Source organism: Phyllobates terribilis, unplaced genomic scaffold (genome assembly GCF_046119375.1).
Source record: "Phyllobates terribilis strain yellow unplaced genomic scaffold, ASM4611937v1 Scaffold_10__3_contigs__length_209671492, whole genome shotgun sequence".
Classification (NCBI taxonomy): domain Eukaryota; kingdom Metazoa; phylum Chordata; class Amphibia; order Anura; family Dendrobatidae; genus Phyllobates; species Phyllobates terribilis.
In genome coordinates this window covers 146261736-146287284 of record NW_027362770.1, presented here as the reverse complement: position 1 = coordinate 146287284, position 25549 = coordinate 146261736, and the positions used below count along the sequence as shown (strand labels likewise).

Here is a 25549-nt window from a genome sequence, read left to right as displayed (position 1 = left end):
GCCATGCTGCCTCCATCTGCTGCATTACTGGTAATAGCGGTTGGCTTGCTGCCTAGCAACAAGACCAAAAAGGCTAGAAATTTGATTGACTTCTAAGTCGACCAATAAGCACAACGTGTCTCTAAAGATTGACACCGCTATCAGCCAATGAGCTGTACGGGATATTATCTCATGAACCAATCGGCGGCCAGCTTTCTTTTTTACCTTGGGAAAGGTAGCTCGGGAACTGGCCAATGGGAAGTGCTGCTGCTTTGATACCGTTTGATTGATGGGCGATTCGGCCAATCACTTGCTGATATTAGTAGCAGGGGGGCGGGTTTTTATGTCAGTCTCTCTGGAAGAAGGAGGAGGAGAAGGAGGGGGGTGTTAGACGCGAAAGAGAAAATGGCGGCCGCTGCTGGTGCGCCTGGTTCGGGGGAGGGAGGAGAAGCCGAGCCAGACAGCGAGCCGATTTCTGGAGATGATAGGCCGCACCGTGTCAGTACGGAGCTGCACGGTGATGTGGTAGAAGAGGCCGGTAATGGAGGGACAGAGCTGCGGCTACCCGACACTGAGAAGCAGCCGGAGTGTATAGGGCCTCATTGGGAAAGTGAAGTGGAGGGGCTCCCTGCTGCCCTGGGGCCCTCAGTGCTGGGAGAAGAGGAACCTATGCAAATGGCGACAGACTGTAACTCCCCTCCTGCCCCCTGTCATGGAGGAGCAGCCCCTGAGCCGGTGCATCTGCTCTGTGCATCCTCCCCCCATCCTCAGGTCACATCAGGACCATTGCAGTGTGCTCCTGAGCCCGTCCTGGCCGCGCCGGACCCTCCACAGGTAGCCGCCTTCCAAGAATCACTTCACGAGACGTTTGCATCAATGCGAGAACCTCCTGAGGACGTTGCCCCCCTACAAATGCAGGTATCTGCCCCCCCTGATCCCATCAACACCACCGACCCGGTGGAGGTGGCGGACGTGCAAGATCCGCTGTCAGGGATGGAAACCGATCCGGCTCCTGATGTGTTCTTACAGGAACAAGACCCTTCGCTGAAGCCGGATGGTCCGATAATGCCGATGATGGACTTAAGTGATGAGCTGGTTGTGTCCGAGGCCTCCGGGCTGGTCATGTCCGAGATGGAGATGATCGTGTCTGAGACTTCCGTGTCGAACCCAAAATTTGTTGTGTCTGAGGCTTCTGGCCTGCTTGTGGCCACGTCTGAGGTGGAGATGGTCGAGTCCGAGGCTGCCTTGTCCGAGTTGGAGATGGTTAAATCTAAGGCTGCCGTGTCAGAGTTGGAGATGGTAGAGTCCGAGGCTGCCTTGTCCGAACTGGAGATGGTTAAATCTAAGACTGTCATGGCTGAGCCCGAGATGGTAGAGTCCGAGACTGCTGTGTTTGAGCCGGAGATTGTCGAGTTTGAGACTGCTGTGTTTGAGCCAGAGATGGCCACATCTGAGACTGCTTTGTTTGAGCCGGAGCTAGTCGAGTCCGAGCTGGAGATGGTTACATCTGAGGCTGTCATGGTCGAGTTTGAGACTGCTGCGTTTGAGCCGGAGATGGTCGAGTTTGAGACTGCTGCGTTTGAGCCAGAGATGGTCGAGTTTGAGACTGCTGCGTTTGAGCCAGAGATGGTCGAGTTTGAGACTGCTGCGTTTGAGCCAGAGATGGTCGAGTTTGAGACTGCTGCGTTTGAGCCGGAGATGGTCGAGTTTGAGACTGCTGCGTTTGAGCCGGAGATGGTTGAGTTTGAGCCGGCGATGGTCGAATCCGAGGCTGCCGTGGCCCAGCCGGAGGTGGTCGAATCCGAGGCTGCCGTGGCCCAGCCGGAGGTGGTCGAATCCGAGGCTGCCGTGACCCAGCCGGAGGTGGTCGAATCCGAGGCTGCCGTGGCCCAGCCGGAGGTGGTCGAATCCGAGGCTGCCGTGGCCCAGCCGGAGGTGGTCGAATCCGAGGCTGCCGTGGCCCAGCCGGAGGTGGTCGAATCCGAGGCTGCCGTGGCCCAGCCGGAGGTGGTCGAATCCGAGGCTGCCGTGGCCCAGCCGGAGGTGGTCGAGTTCAGGGCTGCTGTCTTTGAGCCGGAGATGGTCGAGTCTGAGGCTGCCGTGTCCAAACTGGGCATGGTAGAGTCTGAGACCGTCAAGGCAGAGTCCTCGGTTGAGCCCGAGGCTGCTGTGCTTGAGCTTGAGATGGTCGAGTCCAAGGTGTGTACTGTAGAAGAAGAAGTTGACCCGGAGATTGCCGACAACATTGTTCCCAAATGGGTGGATGTAATGCCTAATTCAGTCCCTTACGAAGACTTTGACTGTGACAATGGATCTGTTCCTAAATCATTTCAAGAGAGAGTTCAATTAGAAAATGTTGTAGAAAATGATGGAGTTCTCGGTGAATCCAGGCAATGTACGGAAGTTGAGCTTTTCTTACAGCCGGCCCTGGTGGTGAAACTTGACAGTCCGGAGAGTCACGATGTATCTCTTGAGTGTCAGTCAGATCAGTCACCTGAACAGGAATCTGTGCAACTAATCATGTCTGATTCTGTCCCCGAGGACGTCCATTCTCCTAGCGAGGAGCAGACGCTGGAGGACGCCGTGTCTCCAATGGACAGCGGGATAAGCTCCGAGCTAACATCTATGGAAAAAGAGCTGGACTCTCAATCCGGTCATTTGGAAACTGAGCCGAACGTAGAAACTAGTTCTGCCTATTATTCTCAAGACGTTGATTATGATCCATTTTATAGGGAAACTAAAACGGCCATGGCGGACTCTTCTAACGCTGATGCCCATGTACAGGAAGAAGACGATGAGGCGTCAACGGCGCCTGCTGATATTGTACAGACTAAAGACCTCCCGGAGGAGCCCACGCTTTCCTCTGTTAGGGCAGATGTAGATACATGTATGGACAATCCTGACCCGCATCAAGAGCTGCCGCCCGCCGCAGAGGCTCTGGTTACTGGGGGAATCAATCTCATTCCTGGTTCTGAAGTTCAGGTTACGCTCGATCACATAATTCAGGATGCAATGGTGGTTTCCTTCCGCCACGGAGACAGAATCTTCTCAGGGGTTCTAATGGATCTGTCGAAAAGGTACGGAAAGGAGAAATGACCATTTTACCTTTTTTGTGTTTTGTTTTTTAGTGCCTGACGTTATCATTAAGGTTATTTTCAAATCCTACAGTCTTGGGGTATGCTCACACGGTTTGGATAAGTGGCAGATTTTCCTGTTGAAAAATTGGCTGTGTAATAAAATTCTAGCATTTTGTAAGACCTGCGGAGAAAATCTGCAGTGTAATTTGACCTCTTAAGGAATTCACAGTTGTCAAATTATGCTTAATTAAATAAATCCACCCGATCTGTCCTGTGAGAACATGCCCTTAGGCCTAGCTTTACAAGTTGTTCATGGGTTCGGATTTTATGTACATATTTTCCACAACTAAAATCCGCAGCATTTTATAGTAGCAGTAAAGTTTTGACTTAAAGGGAACCTGTCTTGTCCCCAGATGCCATTATCTTGCAGATATAGAGTTAATTTTCAGTTTAATAGAATTACTTACATTGCTCCCTGGCCGCCTTACTGAATGTTCGGCTACGGACAGAGAATGAACATTATTCCTCCTCGGAGCCTCCGGCTTTCAGTCATAGAGAGCCGCCGGCTTTCAGTCATAGAGGCATGTCCGGAGCTGCTACACCCCACTCACAGCATTGTGAACACTGGCTGTAAGCACTTTGATTGACAAGTACCTCTGAAGCACATCCGTGTAGTGTGACCTGTCAATCAAAATCCTGGAGTGTGCTTAGACAATGTGCAGTGACTGTAGCCTCACCGTGCACGCCTCTGACTGAAAGCCGGCAGTTAATTTCTCCCCCGGTAGCCGGGCTTTAAGTTAGGTGGCCGGGCAGCATTAACCTGCACCTAAATCTGCAGGTTAATTGCATTTGGGGATATGACGGCCTCCATTTATCTCATCCACAAACTTTGGGAAGTAGCTTTTTTTTGTTTTGTTTTGTTTTTTTCTTCTATGTGCACAGATTTTTGACAAATTGAAAGGGAACCTGTCATGTCAAAAAACCCTATTAACCTGGAGATATGGGGTTAATCTGCAGGTTAATAGCGTTCTTAATCCGTGTGGCTGCTGTACTGAAAGCCTGGCTGCCTTGAGGAAATTAACTTTATTCCTTCCGACCACCTCCAGCTTTCAGTCATAGAGGCTCGAATGGTGCGGCTTCAGACTGCGCACAGTACCTAGTGAGCAACGGCTGTAAGTGTGCCCGGCACTGACTGACAGCCAGTATAGAGCTGGCTGTCAGTCACTCTATATCGAGCGAGCTTCTTTTACTGAGGCAGCCGTACAGCTATTAACTTGCAGGTTAACACCGTTTTGGGACTTGACAGGTTCCCTTTTAAGGTTAAAAATTGGCGCCTAATATGCTATATTTTAATCCAGCTTTTAGATAGCCGTTAGAGGGTCATTTTAGTCGACAGCTATTTCTCCCAACTTCCACCCTCCTCCCATGCACATTTGGCATACATATGTTCTCAGTGGAGGAGCAGAGATAAAAAACTTGACCTTTACTTACCCTTCTTTGGTCCAGGGCTGAATTTACGCCGCTCAACCGGTCTCGCTGCAGTGACGATGTCACGTCGACAGAACTGCAGCCAATCACCGAGCTCAGCATATTGTACTGCCTACGGAGCTCTGTGATTGACTGCAGCGCTGTTGACATGTTTCTGATGTGGTCAGACCTGAGCAATGGTGCAGAGTCAGACCCGGAGCTGGGGAGAGGAAGTAAATGTCCATTTGTTTTTTTTTTTTTTGTTTTTTTTTACAGGTAACTGAGACTATTGGAAAAAGGTTTTTGACAGGGGACGACTCCTTTAATAAATAACCTACAATGGGGTCTGAAAGGCTTTGCTTTGTGGCTGGGCGGCATCGGGAATCCATATTTACTCTGGGCACGCCTAGTGACGTGTGAGAGATCCTGCGCGGTTTGTGGGACATGCTGCCGTCGGTCTATGGTTGTCATGTAGCTTTATTTAACATGAATTTGGGTACATCCCTATACCCATAACACCAGTGATATTTCAGACGCCTTACTGTACGATCTGCGACCAACAGCACAGTAATTCCATCGGAAAAAAAAATTATGAAATTTGACCTGATGCCTTGCAAAGGGTTAAATGTACAGAAACATTTGACATGTTCACACTGCACGTCAATTTCTGCACAATTTTTTTATCCAGCCTTTTGTGGCTCTGTAGTTATTTATTTTTATAACCTGAAGATTTTTCCGCCTGCATTTTGGAAAGATATCTTAAAGGGTATTTGTCATCAGGATTTCACCCCCACTCCCCCCAAACTATTTATATGTGCATGTAACTATTTCATAGACAAGTCCAACAATACCTTGACATGGCCAGTCCATTCCCCCGTGTTTGAGAAATCAGAATTTGAATAGATATGCAAATGAGACCGAAGAGCTATGGTAGATCTGAAGCCCCTGTCACTCCAGCTCTATTCTCTACCCAGTGCCGCCTTCTCTGGCTTCAGACAAAGAAGTTGTCAAGCAGGAGGAGCCAGTGCTAGGTGGAGAGTAGAGCTGGGGTGACAGAGGCTTCAGATCTACAAATAGATCTTCAGCCTCATTTGCATGTCAATTCACACCGATTTTTCAATAAGGAGGATCGACCATGTAAAGGTATTGCTGGACTTGTCTTTGAGAAAGTTTGGGATGTTAAATCCTGCTGACAGTCCCTTTAGGGCACATTGAGACGTCTGTACAAATCGGCCCCAACACGGACCCCAATGCATGGCCTAGCCGCGGGTCTCCCGACTCAGGCGTGACCGCTCAGGTTGGGAAAACCGCGGCCAGTCCGCGCGTGCATTGTGATTCGATCTCGGACCAACTTGTAAGGACATGTGAATACGCCATTATAGCGACACTTAACCCCTCCAACTACGGTGAAAACAAGTTACTTCTGCTCATATGTCATCATTAAAATCTGAGATGTATTTCTGCAGCCAAAATCCAAGGCCAACGCAGATTTCTGCCGCCGATGTGCTGCAGTATATCTGCGCAAGAATTACCCCCTTTATCATCCTCATTGGATTTGACATGGATTTCTGCCCTAAAATGCGCAATATCCAACATTTGTAGCACACAACCATTTTTCAAAATATATTCCATAGCAAATTCTACTCCCAAATTGCAGCACGGACCCCCGCCCCACCCTGCCGAGTGTCCTGTCTACACTGCAATTTAAAGGCAAAATCGGCTGCAAAATGTATATAGATAAACTGTTATCGTGCGCGCCCCATACTGTAGATACTATATAATTTGGGGATCCCTTTCTATGTATGAGGAGAGACCTGTCAATCTAGCTGAGCTGGTGAGGGAGAAGACAGTGACGTTTAGTAAGTCGCCTCATTCCCGGCTCCTACCTTTACTTGAGTAAAACAGATATTTGTAATGATGGAGCCTGTCTCTTATTCGTGCTGCCCATGGTTTCGGGCAGCATTAGTCTGACAGGTTCCCTTTAAATACGCTTAAAGCAGTTGTCTGGTGAAATCAGTTGTCCCCTATCCAAGGGATAGATGATAACTTGTTGATTGGTGGGGGTCCGACCTCTCAGATCTGCACCAATTTCAGAGTAGGGCACTTTTATCCCCTGATGCTTGACTGCTGCTCCATTCATTCCCTATGGGGCAGACAGGCACTGCTCTCAGCTTTTTCCAGCAGCCCCTCAGAGAATAAATGGAGCGGCGGTCTGGCATTCGATCAGCTGGAATAAAATTGATAAAAATTCCCCATTCTGCCGATCACGGTGGGTCTCGCTGTTACAGAAAGCAGGCACACAGGTGAGGTGGATCCTCTAAGCCTAAGGACTGGGTTGGCACACAGGCATCAGTGCAGCAGGCGGGAAACAAATAGCAGAGGTGGCAAACTAAGGTTTAAAGGGTTCCTGGAAGCCGCAAGTGGACAGGAGAGGTCCTGGGATCCACAGGCGGACACGTAGAGGCAAGCAAAGTTTTAAATGGGGTCCTGGAGACAGCAGATATTTAGCAGACAATACCCCGGAGTAACAAAATAACATGGAAGCAGCAGGTGGCTCGGAGATGTCCTGAAAACTGCCGGACACGCATCATAGGTAGCAGACAGATCTCCGGAGTGACTACATAGTCTGAATACGGAATATGGAAGCTGCCGGCCAGTCCAGGAGACTGCCTGGAGCCTGGGGACAGGAGCTGTGCACAGACATACAAAAGAGTTACTAGAGAGTCTTAATTCAATGTTAAGACTCAGGTGTATGTCTTGGAAGGCCTTACATAGGCCTAGGAAATACAACACATGGGAGCACGACAGGCTACTTGTACACTGTGTTCCAAATTATTATGCAAATAATATTTTCTCAGATTTTCCCAAATTACCTATATGAATTGCAGTCATTGTAATTTTCCAGTCAAATAACTATTAGAGTACAATTGAAAGGTTTTTGTACAAACTGCTTATGATAACAGTATATTTTAAAAAAAAAATAAAAAACTCAAACTGCACTCAAAATGCATGTTCCAAATTATTATGCACAGCAGAGTTTTCAACCTTTTTCATTTTAATAAAGAACAAAAAAATGGTAATTTTTGAAATTTATAAGCATTAGCAGGTTATTAGAAACTGAAATCAAACAGTTTTCAACTCAAAACTTTATTCTAGGTGATGTTACATTTGCACATAGGACCCCTTGTTCGAAAGGAGCTTCTGAACTCTCTCGTCCATTGAATTTGTCAGGTTTTGGATGGTTTCTGCTTCAATTGTTTTGCATGAGGACAGAATACCCTCCCAGAGCTGTTGCTTAGATGTGAACTGCCTCCCGCCATCATAGACACTCCTTTTGATGATGCTCCAGAGGTTCTCAATGGGGTTGAGGTCAGGGGAGCATGGGGGCCACACCATAAGTTTGTCCCCTTTTATGCCCATAGCAGCCAGAGATGCAGATGTGTTATGTGCAGCATGAGACGGGGCATTATCATGCATGAAAATGATCTTGCTGTGGAATGCACGGTTCTTCTTCTTGAACCATGGAAGGAAGTGCTGTTTGAGAAACTCAACATACATTATGGAGTTCATCTTTACCCCTTTAGGGATCCTAAAAGGGCCGACAATCTCTCTCCCCATGATTCCAGCCCAAAACATTACTCCACCTCCTCCTTGTTAGCGCCGTGTTTGCATGGGGTGTCCATCAACCAGCCATCCTCCACTCCATCCATCTGGACCATCGAGATCATTTCATGCATGATAATGCCCCGTCTCATGCTGCACATAACACATCTGCATCTCTGGCTGCTATGGGCATAAAAGGGGACAAACTTATGGTGTGGCCCCCATGCTCCCCTGACCTCAACCCCATTGAGAACCTCTGGAGCATCATCAAAAGGAGTGTCTATGATGGCGGGAGGCAGTTCACATCTAAGCAACAGCTCTGGGAGGGTATTCTGTCCTCATGCAAAACAATTGAAGCAGAAACCATCCAAAACCTGACAAATTCAATGGACGAGAGCGTTCAGAAGCTCCTTTCGAACAAGGGGTCCTATGTGCAAATGTAACATCACCTAGAATAAAGTTTTGAGTTGAAAACTGTTTGATTTCAGTTTGTAATAACCTGCTAATGCTTATAATTTCAAAAATGACCATTTTTTTTGTTCTTTATTAAAATGAAAAGGTTGAAAACTCTGCTGTGCATAATAATTTGGAACATGCATTTTGAGTGCAGTTTGAGTGTTTTTTTTTTAAATATACTGTTATCATAGGCAGTTTGTACAAAAACCTTTCAATTGTACTCTAATAGTTATTTGACTGGAAAATTACAATGACTGCAATTCATATAGGTAATTTGGGAAAATCTGAGAAAATATTATTTGCATAATAATTTGGAACACAGTGTAAAGCCCGATGTGGGGCACAAGAAAATCTTAACGGACCGGGGCAGGTGTGTAACACTTAGCGGTCGGACACCCTTTCATCAGTAAGTGGTCATCTTTCCTTTGGATAAGTGATAACTTGTTCTCACTGGACAACCCCCTTTAAGATAGCAAATTATACACTTTTTTTTTTTTTTTTTTTTTTTTACATTTTTGAAGATTACCTGATTTGTAAGTTCCCTCCTTTATTTTAGGGGGTCCACATCCTGTTCGTCCCTTTGAACAGGACAGCGTTCACAAGGTCGGCAGTCTGCCAGCCCCCGTCTCACACTGCATCGATGACGTGTCGACAGAGTAAAAGGTGTCCTGTGTCAAGTATAATCTGTATGCGGACCATCCAGGATCGGAGCGTGTACCTTACCATTGTGCACACTGACTGACTGTGAACTGTCACAAGGTTCTCATATATGGAGCGGGCTAAGGGGCTGTGCCTGCTCCATACCGAGCAGATGCTGGCTGTGTTACACACCCCACAACAGCTACCTGAGCTAGCTCAGATTATTTAATATATTTATTAATGATCTAGTGGAAGGGTTGCATAGTAAAATAGCAATATTTGCAGATGATACTAAACTTTGTAAAGTAGTTAATACAGATGAGGATAGGGCACAGCTACAGGAGGATTTAGATAAATCGGGGAGTTGGGCCAAAAAATGGCAAATGGGGTTCAATGCCGATAAATGTAAGGTCATGCACATGGGAAAGAAAAACAGCAGTCACCCATACATATTAAATGGGAAACCGTTGGGGAAATCTGACATGGAGAAGGACCTGGGCGTCTTGGTTAACAGCAAATTAAATTGGAGTGCCCAGTGTCAGGCAGCAGCTGCGAAGGCAAATAGTCATGGCATGCATCAGAAGAGGAATAGGGGAATATGATGAGAACATTGTTCTTCCTCTGTATAAAGCGCTGGTAAGGCCGCACTTAGAATATTGTGCACAGCTCTGGGCTCCGGTGCTCAGGAAAGACATATTGGAGCTAGAGAGGGTACAAAGGAGGGCGACTAAGGTAATAAAGGGAATGGAGGGACTAGAATACCCAGAAAGGTTGTCAAAATTAGGCCTATTTACATTGGAAAAGAGAAGGCTTAGGGGAGACCTCATAAACATGTATAAATACATCAGGGGGCAGTACAGAGATCTCTCCCATGACCTGTTTATACCAAGGATGGTGACAAAGACGAGGGGGCACACTATGCGTCTGGAGGAAAGGAGGTTCCTGCACCAGCATAGAAGGGGATTCTTTACGGTCAGAGCCGTGAGACTCTGGAACTCTCTGGGAGAGGAAGTGGTGATGTCCTACTCACTTAATGAGTTCAAGAGAGGCCTGGACGCCTTTCTTGAGAACAATAAAATTACATCTTATGCTTAGTGATAGTTAATTAATGCAGGGATTTAATCTGACTGCCAGATTGGAGTCGGGAAGTGAATTTTTCCTCAATGATGTAAATTGGCCTATACCGCATGGGTTTTTTTTGCCTTCCCCCTGGATCAACGCTGCGGAATAGCTGCAGTGCACAAGAAATAGGCTGAACTGGATGGACGCTTGTCTTTTTTCGGCCTTATAAACTATGTATGTAGATTGCTGCTAGTTAACCATTTAGATGCTGCTGTCAGGCACTGACAGAGGCACCTAAACGAACTGGTTGTGATCCAGGAGGTAGATGGAAAACAAGTAGGTGGCTATGTGCACTGGACAGTTCGGCTACACCATGACTGTACCGAGTACCTGTGCTTTGTTTGAACAGTCATTTTGTCCTGATAGTTCCCTTTTAAGAGGAAAAAGAATGGAAGAGGATGATAAGCTTTCTTTAGGATGCCAATAGCTCATCTGGTAGACCGTTCTCTCTCCATCCTACCCATACACTTGCATTTTTGGCTGATTGTGAGTGTCCTGTGTAGGGTGAGGGGAGTCCTTATGCTGCTGGCGGTGGCTTATCTCCCAGGGAAACAAAATGATCAGGTCTTGAAAGTCAACATGACCAATCCTTCGCTCTCCTGACCTCTCAGATGGGAATCATGAGGCCTCCGTACAAAGGTGGTTGGCTGAGATCGTTACTTTCACCCGACTTTAAAAAGAACCCGGTAGATATTTCTCTAAAACGCTCTGGTGTTTTCAGAGAAAATATACTTTAAATATCCGGCCGAGGGCTATGACCAGAGACTAGACTAGTCCGACACCTCTGGCCGTCTCTTCCCAGCGCCACTGCGCACTCTCCTTGGATCTTCGGATCGGAAGTATACCTGGCTTCAATCATGCTGCTTGAATCAGATGTCAGGTTCCCTTTTATGCATTTGGAGGCTTTATTTGCACAATCTATTGAAAAAAAAAATCCTATTTAGCCAATAAAAAACTAAACCTATAACCTCTTAGATGAACGTTGCGTGTATAGAATCCAAGACGATAGGAGAAGATCTGTTATCGCTGGGTCGGAGTATATTTTTAAAGACCTTTTGAAGCTTTCGGTGAGGGACCCTCTCTGTTTGAGCACTGTTTCTTTGGCTCTTTGTCTTTTGAGATTTTGCAATTTCCGAGTCTTTTATAATACAGCTCCATTCAGGCCAAAAAAAGCAAGATCACCCATTTCCGAAGGACACAGTGACCCACAGTATTGTACGTTCATAAGCTACTATATGCCTTCTGGTTGGCACGTTGGGGCAGCGGTCAGTGTTGGGTTGAAGCTGATCTATAGTCTGTCTCCATGGTTCTCCTAGAGTTTAAGACAATGAACTAAGTAAAGTAAAGCTAGGACATATCCGATAAAGTATCACAAATGATCTATTCATGACACAGGTGATAAGTGTGGGAGTCTTGCTGCTGTGTCCCCCGCCAGTCATGAGAACAGGGTTCCCATGCAAGTCCATGCAAGTATATGGGACTGATGGACACAGCGCTTGCCCATCTTCATCGCTTTCAGTGCAACTCTTCACTGGTCACTTACACATCTCTGTACACATGGCCTCCTGCAATGATGGATTTTACCCATTGCAATACAAAATGTGATATTCTGCTGTAAATCTCCAGCAAAAAGAGGCCAAAAAACTTTTTGGTGCAGAACTTGCCGATGTGGATTTTTCCACTGCAGAATATTCTGCCCTGTGTGGACGTACCACTACTGTAATTTTGGATGTTAAAACGTGTAGGAAATGTTGTGTGTGATCAGCATTGCGTATCTTAAATGCTACAGTTCCCAAAATAAAATAAAAAATTGCATACTTGCCTCCCAGACTGGTGCCTTTCCAGCGGTGTTGGCACTGTGCATCCACAGTTCTGTCTGACGTAAGGGTGAACCCTGCAGCCAATCTGCGGCCACGAATAGGCTGTAGCTCTCACGTGACATAACAATGCCATGTGACCGCCAGAAGTGTGCCGAAATAGCTGGAGCCAGATGTGTGTGTTTTCATTTGTGCCAATGAAGCATTTAAGAATGATTTCTGCAGTAGTGAACAAACTTTTTAGTTTTAGTGGATCTTCCAAGGCTCTCGTGTCCTAAAAAAAAAAACCTCCCTACATGTGCCCTGGTGTCCACAGTCCAGGTAACAGGCGAACTGTAGCCACAAGGCCTCCTACATGGATATTTTTGTGTTTCGGTCTCTATAGAGTGATCCTCTAGGCAGGAGAAATGACTGTCTGTGAAGACTGTTGTAGCATGGCGACGTAGCTGAGAAGGCTTTTTTTCTGCAAGGAAAGCAAGAAAGGATTATATTGTTTGTCCAGAGCTTTAAGACGTGAATGTCACATTAACCTTTTTAGAGTTGTCACATAAAGACAGTTCTTCTCCACGTGTCCTATAGTGCATATATGCATCATAGAGGAGGCTATCCTGCTCCGTACCCTCTATAGGAAATCACTCCGGTTAAATGGCTGCCATTTAGTCGCCCCTAAATATCCCTGGCTCTTAACAGCTGACCACCTGAGACTTGAAGTCTTTGGATCTGCGGATTGCAGTCAAGTGCATAAAAACACAAAACAATCAGTCTTCAGTCACTTAAGGAGTACTGTTATTTTACAGTTAGCGTCCCACAATTATTTATTATGCCTATATGGTGCCATCATATTCCTGACATAATCGCTGTCCCCATTGGAGCTCACAATCTAGTTTTCCTAACAGTATGTCTTTGGAGTATGGGAGGAAACCAACGCAAACTCAGTGAGCACATACAAACTCCTTGCAGATGTCTTCGGCACAGTTTAAACCCCGGACCGCAGCGCTTCAAAGCAACAGCGCTAACCACCGAGTCACCATACTGCCCACAATGTGGCTAACTGCCAGGTCCATCCGCTGGGACAGATGTGCATACGAGTTTTCAATCTTGTGCAAGCATTTGTCTCCGCTTGTGACTGGCTTTCGGCTGCATCATGAGACCTTATCGTTAAAAGCAGAGAATCCACATCTGCTGCTTACCTTTCTTATATATTTTGCTTTGTCGTGTACCTTCTTTAGATTCTAGGTCCGGTGGGACTCCCAGCTCCATGTTATGTACCTTCTTTAGATTCTCTGTCTGGTGAGACTCCCAGCTTCCTTAGCTTCTAGGTCCAGTGAGACTCTCAGCTACTTGTCGTGTACCTTCTTCAGATTTTCGGCCCGGTGGGACTTCCAGCTACTTCTGGTATACCTTCTTTAGATTCTCGGTCCGGTGAGATTCCCCAGCTCCTTGTAAAACTAGGAATAAGTAGTCTGAGCTCACTGGTAGGATTGGCTGTCTGTCTCACATATGGAGACCTCCCGACTGCGCCCATACGGCAAATCATACTGTCGCTCTTAATGTATGGCTCTGGCTGATACACCGATGTGCCCATACGGTTGCATTTGTCTGCCATTGACTTCCATTTAATTGTAAAGCGTTCCAATAACGTAGTCCATGCGTGATGTACAGTTTCCACCTTCTATTCAATCTGCATTGAAGTGAATGTATATTGGTAAAATTAGACTATGGGCCTGAACGTAGACCACATACATGGTTCGAATTCGCGACTGTCGTCACATTTCCAGCCGTATATTGAATATGGCTACTCGTCCAAAACTATTCTTCTCTTCATAGACCTGTTTGATAAAGATCCAGTTCTGTAATAAATCAAGGGTCCGTCCACTTAACATGTATATTTGGATTCAGGGTGACCTGAATTGCCCTCTTGTATATTTTTTTTCCATCTTTGCCCCAAGAGTTGGATCTGACTTTGCATCCGATCCTTTAGGAATTGGACTGAATGACTCCATTGTGAACGCGGCGCTTCTTGTCACTGACTCTTGGCTTCACAATGTGAGATCTTCCTGTTCATTGAAAACCATTTTTACTGTGGCATTTGTATTTAGTTTTAATCCTAAAAGTCAAATTTCCTTTAAGAAAAAACACAAAAAGCCCCTATGAACACTCAGAAGTGTCCAAATGCCAAGGTCACTTGTGGGTATCGGGAACTGGGTTGTCATTATTTTGGGGAAAGATTTTTCCTGTGCAAAAGCGATGGATAAAAAAAAAAAATTGTTTATGGCATTAAGTCCAGATTCACACATGTGCGTCCGGGTCAGAGTATGGGTCTCGTGACCCGAATTTGACGATCTCCTATGATGGTGTTGTTTGAGACGGGAGACCTGCCATTGGTAAGGTAATGTCGGAAGCTTTCAGTTCGCATGCGTTTGAAAAAACGATCCGGTCATGATTGACAGGTACTTGCATGGTATTCTTAACACATTGCGTAGTGCCGGTGGTCGCACATGCTCAGTCACTCACAACATGGTCGCACATGCCCAGTCACTCACAACAGCCAGATTTCTGCAGAGTGATCCTGCTCGCTGCAGAAGAAATGGCTTTCTGTCCTTTTGGTCAGTGCAGGAGCAAGTCCTTTGTATTTTACATGGCAGGATAGCTGAGAAGGCTTTTTATTTTACAGGGAAAGCAAGAAAGGATTATATTGTCTGCTGTCAGAGGGGGAAGGAGACTGATTCTGTCCAGAGCTGGAGGAGTGTCACATTTATCCTTTTCATGGCTGCTGACTGGCTGCGGAGGATCATGTGACTCCACAGAACCTGGAAGTCCTTTCTATTCATCCCTACCTGTTTTTATCATGTAGTGGCCGGTCCAGTATGTGCCAAAGTCTCTACGGGTACAATGAAAACAGCTAAGCGTGGTCGCATCGAGATTGTACAAGTCTTGATGGGGAACTGGGTAGTGTTTATAGCCGCAGGGATCGAACATTTATTCCCTATGTATCTATTGCCCTAGTCCAGCGGCCACATTGGTACTCCGTAGCCACCAGACCAGATCCCATTGAACCTCCTCCTACCCGCCTGGTTCCCTTTTATGATGAAGTCATGCAGACGTCTGACTAATCAAGAGAGGCGTCGCTGATGAGGGCAGGTAGGAGGGGTTTCTGATCTGGCGGCCATGGTCTATAGAGGTGGCCGCGGAGCCAGGATCCTGCAAACCATTTTTCTCAATTCTACCTGCTTGGGATCTTATCAGGAAGATTACGACTTAGATTGAGCCTTACCCTGCAATGAGTAATTTGCAGAGGAACTGTCCTTAATACATTTTCCCATTTAATTTTTTCCGCTTATTGAAATTAGTGATTTTATTACATTTTGGTAAAAATTCACACTGGTTTTCTAACAGTGATTTGCAGGTGTAGTATGTAAATGATGTATTTTGTCCGCTGCGTACCTCGTGTTTGCCTAGTGCTTTTTAGTCATTTCATTGCTGTTTACGTACTGGCATTTGCACCTGTTGTGTCTGACCGGTGATGGGTTTGTAGGGCACGGCCTAGAGGATATTACTATATTCACTTGGTTGGTTTAAATGGAGTCTGCCAGCACATTCCACCTCCCTTCTCCCAGACAGCTATGTGCATGTACCGGATATTTTTGACTATTATACGCACTTTGTCAAGAAAAAAATCTTGCTATAAGTGTACATCTTATAGCTCCAAGGTGGCTTCCTATGATTGGGAAGGACACTGTCAGTTTTCTCCTCTATCACTGTGAGAACTATGCAGCGGCGCAGTATTCTCTCCTCCAGCCTAATACTGATCTATGCAGGAAAGAAAGTTACCAGATCCAGTGCATCACTAAAGCTGCATGGGTGTCGAAGGTCCTTACTAGTTGAAGGACCTTTAATGTCATGTGATCAGTCACGTGCCTGAAAGGAAGTTCAAAATGTTGGGGGGAGTGTAGCAGTGCACTGGGGGGCATGGTGGGTGTAGCAGAGCGCTGTGTGTGGGCAATGTGGATGTAGCAGAACGTTGTGTGGGGGTGTAGCACAGTGTGCTGTGTGGGAATGTAGTCGCGCTCTTGGTGTGGGAAGTGGGGATGTAGCAGAGCGCTGGGTGTGGGATGTGGGGGTGTAGCAGAGCGCTATGTGTGGGAAGTTGGATTGTAGCTGCGCTGTGTGGGAAATGTGGATGTAGTAGAACATTGTGTGTGGATGTAGCAGAGTTCTGTGTGGGATGTGTGGATGTAGCAGAGCGCTATGTGTGGGAAGTGGGGTTGTAGCAGCTTTGTGTGGGAAATTTGGATGTAGTAGAACATTGTGTGAGGATGTAGCAGAGTTCTGTGTGGGAAGTGTGGATGTAGCTGAGCGCTGTGTGTGGAGATAGCGAAGCTCTGTGTGTTGGATGTGTAGTAGTAGCAGGGCGCTGTGTGTGGGAAGTGGGATTGTAGCAGAGCATTGTGTGGGAAGTGTGGGGGTAGCGGAGCTCTGTGTGGGGGTAGCGGAGCTCTGTGTGGGGGTAGCAGAGCTCTGTGTGTGGGAAGTGTGGGGGTAGCGGAGCTCTGTGTGGGGGTAGCAGAGCTCTGTGTGTGGGAAGTGTGGGGGTAGCGGAGCTCTGTGTGGGGGTAGCAGAGCTCTGTGTGTGGGAAGTGTGGGGGTAGCGGAGCTCTGTGTGGGGGTAGCGGAGCTCTGTGTGGGGGTAGCGGAGCTCTGTGTGTGGGAAGTGTGGGGGTAGCGGAGCTCTGTGTGGGGGTAGCAGAGCTCTGTGTGTGGGAAGTGTGGGGGTAGCGGAGCTCTGTGTGGGGGTAGCAGAGCTCTGTGTGTGGGAAGTGTGGGGGTAGCGGAGCTCTGTGTGGGGGTAGCGGAGCTCTGTGTGTGGGAAGTGTGGGGGTAGCGGAGCTCTGTGTGGGGGTAGCGGAGCTCTGTGTGTGGGAAGTGTGGGGGTAGCGGAGCTCTGTGTGGGGGTAGCAGAGCTCTGTGTGTGGGAAGTGTGGGGGTAGCGGAGCTCTGTGTGGGGGTAGCAGAGCTCTGTGTGTGGGAAGTGTGGGGGTAGCGGAGCTCTGTGTGGGGGTAGCGGAGCTCTGTGTGTGGGAAGTGTGGGGGTAGCAGAGCTCTGTGTGGGGGTAGTGGAGCTCTGTGTGGGGGTAGCGGAGCTCTGTGTGTGGGAAGTGTGGGGGTAGCGGAGCTCTGTGTGGGGGTAGCGGAGCTCTGTGTGGGGGTAGCAGAGCTCTGTGTGTGGGAAGTGTGGGGGTAGCGGAGCTCTGTGTGGGGGTAGCGGAGCTCTGTGTGGGGGTAGCCGAGCTCTGTGTGTGGGAAGTGTGGGGGTAGCGGAGCTCTGTGTGGGGGTAGCAGAGCTCTGTGTGTGGGAAGTGTGGGGGTAGCGGAGCTCTGTGTGGGGGTAGCAGAGCTCTGTGTGTGGGAAGTGTGGGGGTAGCGGAGCTCTGTGTGGGGGTAGCGGAGCTCTGTGTGTGGGAAGTGTGGGGGTAGCGGAGCTCTGTGTGGGGGTAGCGGAGCTCTGTGTGTGGGTAGCGGAGCTCTGTGTGGGGGTAGCAGAGCTCTGTGTGGGAAGTGTGGGGGTAGCGGAGCTCTGTGTGGGGGTAGCAGAGCTCTGTGTGTGGGAAGTGTGGGGGTAGCGGAGCTCTGTGTGGGGGTAGCGGAGCTCTGTGTGGGGGTAGTGGAGCTCTGTGTGGGGGTAGCGGAGCTCTGTGTGTGGGAAGTGTGGGGGTAGCGGAGCTCTGTGTGGGGGTAGCGGAGCTCTGTGTGGGGGTAGCGGAGCTCTGTGTGGGGGTAGCGGAGCTCTGTGTGTGGGAAGTGTGGGGGTAGCGGAGCTCTGTGTGTGGGAAGTGTGGGGGTAGCGGAGCTCTGTGTGGGGGTAGCAGAGCTCTGTGTGTGGGAAGTGTGGGGGTAGCGGAGCTCTGTGTGGGGGTAGCAGAGCTCTGTGTGTGGGAAGTGTGGGGGTAGCGGAGCTCTGTGTGGGGGTAGCAGAGCTCTGTGTGTGGGAAGTGTGGGGGTAGCGGAGCTCTGTGTGGGGGTAGCAGAGCTCTGTGTGTGGGAAGTGTGGGGGTAGCGGAGCTCTGTGTGGGGGTAGCGGAGCTCTGTGTGTGGGTAGCGGAGCTCTGTGTGTGGGTAGCGGAGCTCTGTGTGTGGGTAGCGGAGCTCTGTGTGGGGGTAGCAGAGCTCTGTGTGTGGGAAGTGTGGGGGTAGCGGAGCTCTGTGTGGGGGTAGCGGAGCTCTGTGTGGGGGTAGCGGAGCTCTGTGTGTGGGAAGTGTGGGGGTAGCGGAGCTCTGTGTGGGGGTAGCGGAGCTCTGTGTGGGGGTAGCGGAGCTCTGTGTGTGGGAAGTGTGGGGGTAGCGGAGCTCTGTGTGTGGGAAGTGGGGATGTTGCAGGGCACTGTGTGGGTGTAGCAGTGTTGTGTATAGATATCACTCCCCACACACTCACTTCTTTCCATCACCTGAGAAGCTTTAACTAGTATGAAATCTTTTTCCTATCTAAACTTGAGGCTTTGTCTTGGGGAACATTCAGACGTCCATTTTTTTTTTACACAAGAGAAAAACTGACCAAGTTTAATCAGTGATTTGCTTTTGGGTTTTATCAGTCCTTCTCATATATGGGGGGGAGTTTCTCCACCTTCTCCTATTAACAGTACATGAAAATCGGACCACATTCAGATGGCATCCAAGTGATTGTCTTTTTTTTTCACAGACCTGTAGACTTACGTTGCCCATTTTGATCTGTCACTCAGATCAAGATTGGACATATCTGCGTTTTTGTGCGGAACAAAAGTTTCATGGAAAATCACCGATATGTGAACGGCCGCATTCTCTAGTACAAGTGCTATCCGTGAAAAACACTTGTGGATCAGCACTGATTAAAAGGTGCGGCCGGTAGTCCGAACAGTATGGTAGGTCTTTAAAACATAAGGCAATCCGTTGCTCCATTGCTGAAAAAACATTGTTTTATTCTTTGGCCACGCAATGATGCACCGAGCGCCTGAACTATAGCTATAGAAAGTTATGACTCTTGCGAGAATTGTTATTTCAGCCTCTGAAACTTGCAGAAAACTTTTTCTTCGATAAGCTTCTTTAGAAGACTTAAAATGTTGCATTAATGAGGTTGTCCCATTTCATTTAATTTTGTCCTTAAATGCAATTTTAATGTTAAAAAAACCTCAAACCTTCGCTGTACTCATGTTCCTCTGGTCCACCAGTGATTCTCCACTGCTCTGGCAGCGGTGCCGACAATACGCCGACTGTGCCCCAGCCGATCATTTGAGCTGAGCGGCTTTGCTAGTGTAGACAGAACGCACAACTCTGAGCCGCTGAACTGACTGGTTGGCTGCCATGATGTTGAAATGCCACATCCAATGCAAGACACCAGGAGCAGCGGCAGAGACTCAATGGTGGACCATGAGATGGTGAGAACAGGTTTTTTTTTTAAATACCAAACTGTGCTCAGGAACAACCATTCACTGAAAGGGGACAACCCCTTTAAAGACATTTAAGGTCATCATCAAATGTACATTCGGAAAATGGGGTATTCAACACCCCCCGAAATGCTACTCCCAGCAGAACAGAGCACGTGTAGACTGGTTGCTGCCCGCTCCATTGTCCTGTTCAATCAGCACGGATTACCGATGGTCAGAAATGACCGCCGTGCAGTTTACTTTGTGAAATGAAAGAGATTCAGTGATGACGACCATTTTCCTACGTGACCGTAATCATACGTCCACTCAGGAAGGGAAAATCCTCTGCAAAATTTGCAGCCACTTCTGAGGTTTTTGCTGCTGATTTACCACATAAACTGATGGTCTGCGCATGTCTGAATGCTCGAGAGCGATGGATCTAGTACAGACGTCAAACTCTGGCCCGCAGGGTGGTTATATTTGGCACGTGACACCAAAACAGCCACCCCTATATGGGGCCATTATTCTGTATGGAGAACTATGTGGCCCATTATACTGTACAGAGGACTATGTGGGACTCATACTGTATGAAGGTTAATGTGGGGCCATTATTCTGTATGGAGGACTATATGGGGCCATTATTCTGTATGGAGGACTATGTGGGACTCATTATACTGTATGAAGGTTTATGCGGGGCCATTATACTGTATGGAGGACTATGCGGGCCCATTATACTGTATGGAGGACTATGTGGGGTCATTATACTGTATGGAGGACTATGTGGGGCCCGTTGTACTGTATGGAGGACTATGTCGGGTCATTATACTGTATGGAGGACTGTCGGGTCATTATACTGTATGGAGGACTATGTGGGGCCCGTTGTACTGTATGGAGGACTATGTGGGGCCCGTTGTACTGTATGGAGGACTATGTGGGGCCTGTTGTACTGTATGGAGGACTATGTGGGGCCCGTTGTACTGTATGGAGGACTATGTCGGGTCATTATACTGTATGGAGGACTATGTCGGGTCATTACACTGTATGGAGGACTATGTGGGGCCCGTTGTACTGTATGGAGGACTATGTCGGGTCATTATACTGTATGGAGGACTGTCGGGTCATTATACTGTATGGAGGACTATGTGGGGCCCGTTGTACTGTATGGAGGACTATGTGGGGCCCGTTGTACTGTATGGAGGACTATGTGGGGCCTGTTGTACTGTATGGAGGACTATGTGGGGCCCGTTGTACTGTATGGAGGACTATGTCGGGTCATTACACCGTATGGAGGACTATGTGGGGCCCGTTGTACTGTATGGAGGACTATGTCGGGTCATTACACTGTATGGAGGACTATGTCGGGTCATTACACTGTATGGAGGACTATGCGGGGTCATTACACTGTGGAGGACTATGTTGGGCCCGTTGTACTGTATGGAGGACTATGTGGGACCAGTATACTGTATGGAGGACTATGTGGGGCCCGTTGTACTGTATGGAGGACTATGTGGGGCCTGTTGTACTGTATGGAGGACTATGTGGGGCCCGTTGTACTGTATGGAGGACTATGTCGGGTCATTATACTGTATGGAGGACTGTCGGGTCATTATACTGTACGGAGGACTATGTGGGGCCGTTATACTGTATGGAGGAGTATATGGGGCCCGTTGTACTGTATGGAGGACTATGTCGGGTCATTACACTGTATGGAGGACTATGTCGGGTCATTACACTGTATGGAGGACTATGCGGGGTCATTACACTGTGTGGAGGACTATGTTGGGCCCGTTGTACTGTATGGAGGACTATGTGGGACCAGTATACTGTATGGAGGACTATGTGGGGCCCGTTGTACTGTATGGAGGACTATGTGGGGCCTGTTGTACTGTATGGAGGACTATGTGGGGCCCGTTGTACTGTATGGAGGACTATGTCGGGTCATTACACTGTATGGAGGACTATGTCGGGTCATTACACTGTATGGAGGACTATGCGGGGTCATTACACTGTATGGAGGACTATGTGGGGCCCGTTGTACTGTATGGAGGACTATGTGGGGCCCATTGTACTGTATACTGGTTGGCCCACGACTTTGTCCAAGTTTTTCATTTTGGCACTGTGTTTGAGTTTTGACATCCCTGACCTAGGGTGTGGGCACCTTTTTAAGTTTTGAGGTCTGTGTCCAGTTTGTTTGTATCTTTGGTATATGGTTATTTCTATAGTTTTGTATAATTTTTACATTTTTTTTTTTTTTTGTTTCAAGGTTTGGACCTCATGGAATCCCTGTAACGCTTCACCCTAAACGCGAGTATAAAAATAAAGCAGAGGAACCCGTCCAGCCTCAAAGCACATCATTCCAAGAAGACGAATCACTGAAAAATGGGAATGGTCCCGTGGACGTGACCCCCATCGCATCCAGCGAGCCCTGTGGAGTTACTAATAATAATAATAACAACCTGTGGACTTCAAAGCCGCCACCACTTTTTCATGAAGGAGCTCCGTACCCCCCTCCTTTGTTTATCAGGGACACCTATAACCAGTCGATACCTCAACCCCCTCCACGTAAAATCAAAAGACTCAAAAAGAAAATTTACAGGGAAGAACCCACTTCGATCATGAACGCTATCAAGCTACGGCCCAGGCAGGTATTGTGCGACAAGTGCAAAAATGTGGTGACCGACAAGAGGGAGGTCCGGAAGACGACTGGTAATGACTCTTTTAAGCTGGAAGAAGGGAAAAGGAGGAGGCCCGAGAGTGTAACTACTGTGAATAAGAAACTTAAGACTGATCATAAAGTAAATGGAAAAAGCCAGAACGAGAGTCAAAAAAAAAATCCGGTGGCCAAGGTCTCCAACCTCGGGCACGGGCGAGGCAAAGTGGTAAAAGTGGCTTCTCACACCAACGCCCCCAAAGCTCAGCTGCACACCAAGAAGGTGCTACAGAGTAAGAACATGGATCATGCCAAGGCTCGGGAAGTATTAAAAATGGCCAAAGAAAAGGCACAGAAAAAGCAAAAGGAGACCTCTTCCTCGAAAAACACTCACGGCAAAGTCCACTTTACGAGACGCATTCAGAACACGACCTCAGGGACCCTTCCACCAAGACTACGCATCAAACCTCAAAGGTACCGCAACGAGGAGAACGACTCTACGCTGAAGATCGGACTTGAGAGCTTGCGCAGCAGTAAGATTGCCATCAGACCCCAGACCCGCTACACTGCCACCCGTTCAGCAGGTGAGGCCCCCTCAGAAATAGAGACCCCTTCCAATGGCCCCGAAGAGGTCAACAGTGCTATTGAGAACGCCAGTGTCTGCGTACCGCCTGCCGAGCAGGACGAGCAGCAAGCCCTGAGCAAAGAAGGCAGCAAAAGCAATATCACAGTTTACATGACCTTGAATCAAACAAAAGCAGACTCTTCCAATGCGTCAGTGTGTAGTAGCGATAGTACAGATGATATGAAGTCCATCCATTCTGAGTGTAGTTCTACTGAAAACTTTGATTTCCCCCCAGGCACCATGCATGCTCCTCCTCCTTCATCATCTTCCTCCTCCTCTTCCAAAGAAGAGAAAAAGTTAAGCAATTCCTTGAAAATAAAGGTGTTTTCCAAAAATGTTTCTAAGTGCGTGACCCCCGATGGCAGGACCATATGTGTTGGGGACATTGTTTGGGCGAAGATATATGGCTTCCCATGGTGGCCCGCCCGTATACTCACCATAACTATCAGTCGAAAAGATAACGGCCTGCTTGTCCGGCAGGAGGCCAGCATATCATGGTTTGGGTCCCCAACAACTTCCTTCCTTGCTTTGTCACAGTTGTCCCCCTTTTTAGAAAACTTCCAGTCCCGATTTAACAAGAAGAGAAAGGGTCTTTATCGCAAGGCCATCACAGAGGCAGCTAAGGCTGCCAAGCAGCTCACCCCCGAAGTGCGAGCCCTCCTGACCCAGTTCGAAACGTGATCCCACCCACTTATAAGGTAGGCAAGATTAGAAATTGTACATCGTGTTTTTTTTTGCCTTAGCTTAGTCACAACCATAAAGTGTTTTTCTTTTGTTTCCTTACCACCCCCCCCCCCCCCGCTCCCCATGCTAAAAGAGCCCTACGCCCATTTTCCTAGCTACTTATTAAAGGGAATCTTTCGGCATGTTTTTTTCTATGTTATCTGAGAGTAGAATGATGTAGGGGTGGAGAGCCCGATTTCAGGGAGGTATCACTTGCTGTAGTTTAAGTATAATCAGTGTTTTATCAGCAGGAGATTATCTCTTCAGGACTAGATGTGTCGTGCCATCCTAATCTGTAGCGACGCCCACACCACTGATTGGCAGATTCCTGTGTACACTGTAAGCGAGCTGCCAATCAGTGGTGTGGGCGGGGTTATACAGAGCTCAGCATTCTGACCACAGCAGAGAAAACAGGGATTTTATCAAAACTTCACCGAGCAGCCCAGTAAGTGAGTGACACACCGCTGGAATCGGAGTCTCTGCCCCTACATCATGCTTCTCTCAGATTACATAGCAAAAACCTGCTGATAGATTCCCTTTAATAACCCGGTGAACGGGGCTGAACTGCAGTACCAGTAGCAGCCATACTTGAATGTACGGCACTGTAGCTGGATAAACAATGAAGGGATCAAGGGGGTCTGGGAGTCAGTCTCATAAATTGATGGCCTATCCTAAGAATAGGCAATCGATTAATAGTCCTGGACAACCCCCTTGTAATTTAACATTTCACTCCATAAATATTTTGTAATTCTATGAAGACACGAGGCACGGAAAGCCTCACTGGCCACTGACCGCCACTTAGCCCTCTGCTATCTTACGGGCTTGTAGCGTCCATTTTCCATCATGGTGGATCAGTATGTGAAGAGGAGAGGGATGTACATAGAGTGATTCTGAAGTGTAAAAGGTGGATTATTATTTTATTTTATTATATCATCCCAGGACAGAAGTCTAGATGAAAAATGATGACACCCGTGGGCCACCGTAATATGTTAAATAGGAATATATCCGTCCAGAAAAATATATATATACACATACATTATGTATATGTATGATTTTTATATATATATATATGTGTGTATATATATGTATGTATTTTTTTCTGGACAGATTCCTCTCCTTTCTATTAGGATCTGTTCTGATTCAGACATGTGTGTGCTTTTGTCGTTGTCTCACTGTTACATTATTTTTGGATGTACTTTATCAAATGAATATATATATTTTTTTCCAATATTTTTTTTTTTTTTTTTTTTTTTCATGAAAGTTTAAGGTATCTGTTTGCAGGTCAGAAAATATGGAACCGATGTAATTGTGTATTGCTCTAAAATGTACAAAATTGTAAATAAAATAAACTAAATCTGAATTTGTTGTGTGTTACTGTGGAAAAAAAAAAGTAAAAATGGCGGATCATCTGCTTCATAATCAGCGGCCAGGCCATAGTAAATGGGATCATATTAATCCAATTCTCCCGTAAGGTGAAACTAAACAATAAATTTCAATTTTTCGTTAAACAATGAAACATTTTAGTTCTGTCAACTCTTTGGATAATTCTCCAAAAAAGAAAAAATATTCCTGCTGCATAGAGATCGCCTTTATCCAAGCGATCACTGTGATCTATGCAGGAACTCGGCAGCAGGTGGTCATTTTTTCCCAGCAGTGCCTCTACAGGTGAAATGAAGCATTACACAGTATTTGGTGAAGTGATTAGTTTTACTTTTAGGAAAGTGGATCAGGTTGGGGTTTCTTACCAGGAAAGAAGGCAAAATGTTCTTAGGCAATAGATAAAAAAAAAAAAATACTTTTTATGACATTGCGATGTCATACAATTAAAAAAGAAATTGGCTAATCTGAACTTTTTGACGCTTCATACTTGGATGCTGAAAAATCTCTGGTATTGTATACTTTTTTTTAAAGGAGTTTTTCCTTTAGAAGCTCCATTAGTAGTAAAAAAGACAAAAAAAAAAGTGCTTTACTCACCCTCGTCGGGTCCATCGCCGAGT

General features: G+C 47.1%; 1 protein-coding gene across 3 annotated transcripts in view; it reads left to right on the top strand.

The window, feature by feature from the left end:
* Nucleotides 1-317: 317 nt before the first annotated feature.
* PWWP2A (PWWP domain containing 2A) overlaps nucleotides 318-25549 on the top strand; it is a 28810-nt gene continuing 3578 nt past the window's right edge. Inside the window, exons 1-2 of one of the 3 annotated variants that reach the window (XM_073649893.1) lie at nucleotides 318-3056; nucleotides 21818-22788. In XM_073649893.1, coding sequence (XP_073505994.1) covers nucleotides 385-3056; nucleotides 21818-22788 — 3643 coding nt within the window. In that variant the 5' untranslated portion in view covers nucleotides 318-384. Of the gene's footprint in view, nucleotides 3057-21817; nucleotides 24035-25549 lie in introns of those variants that run through there. The other 2 variants (XM_073649892.1, XM_073649891.1) reach the window with 2 other exon arrangements.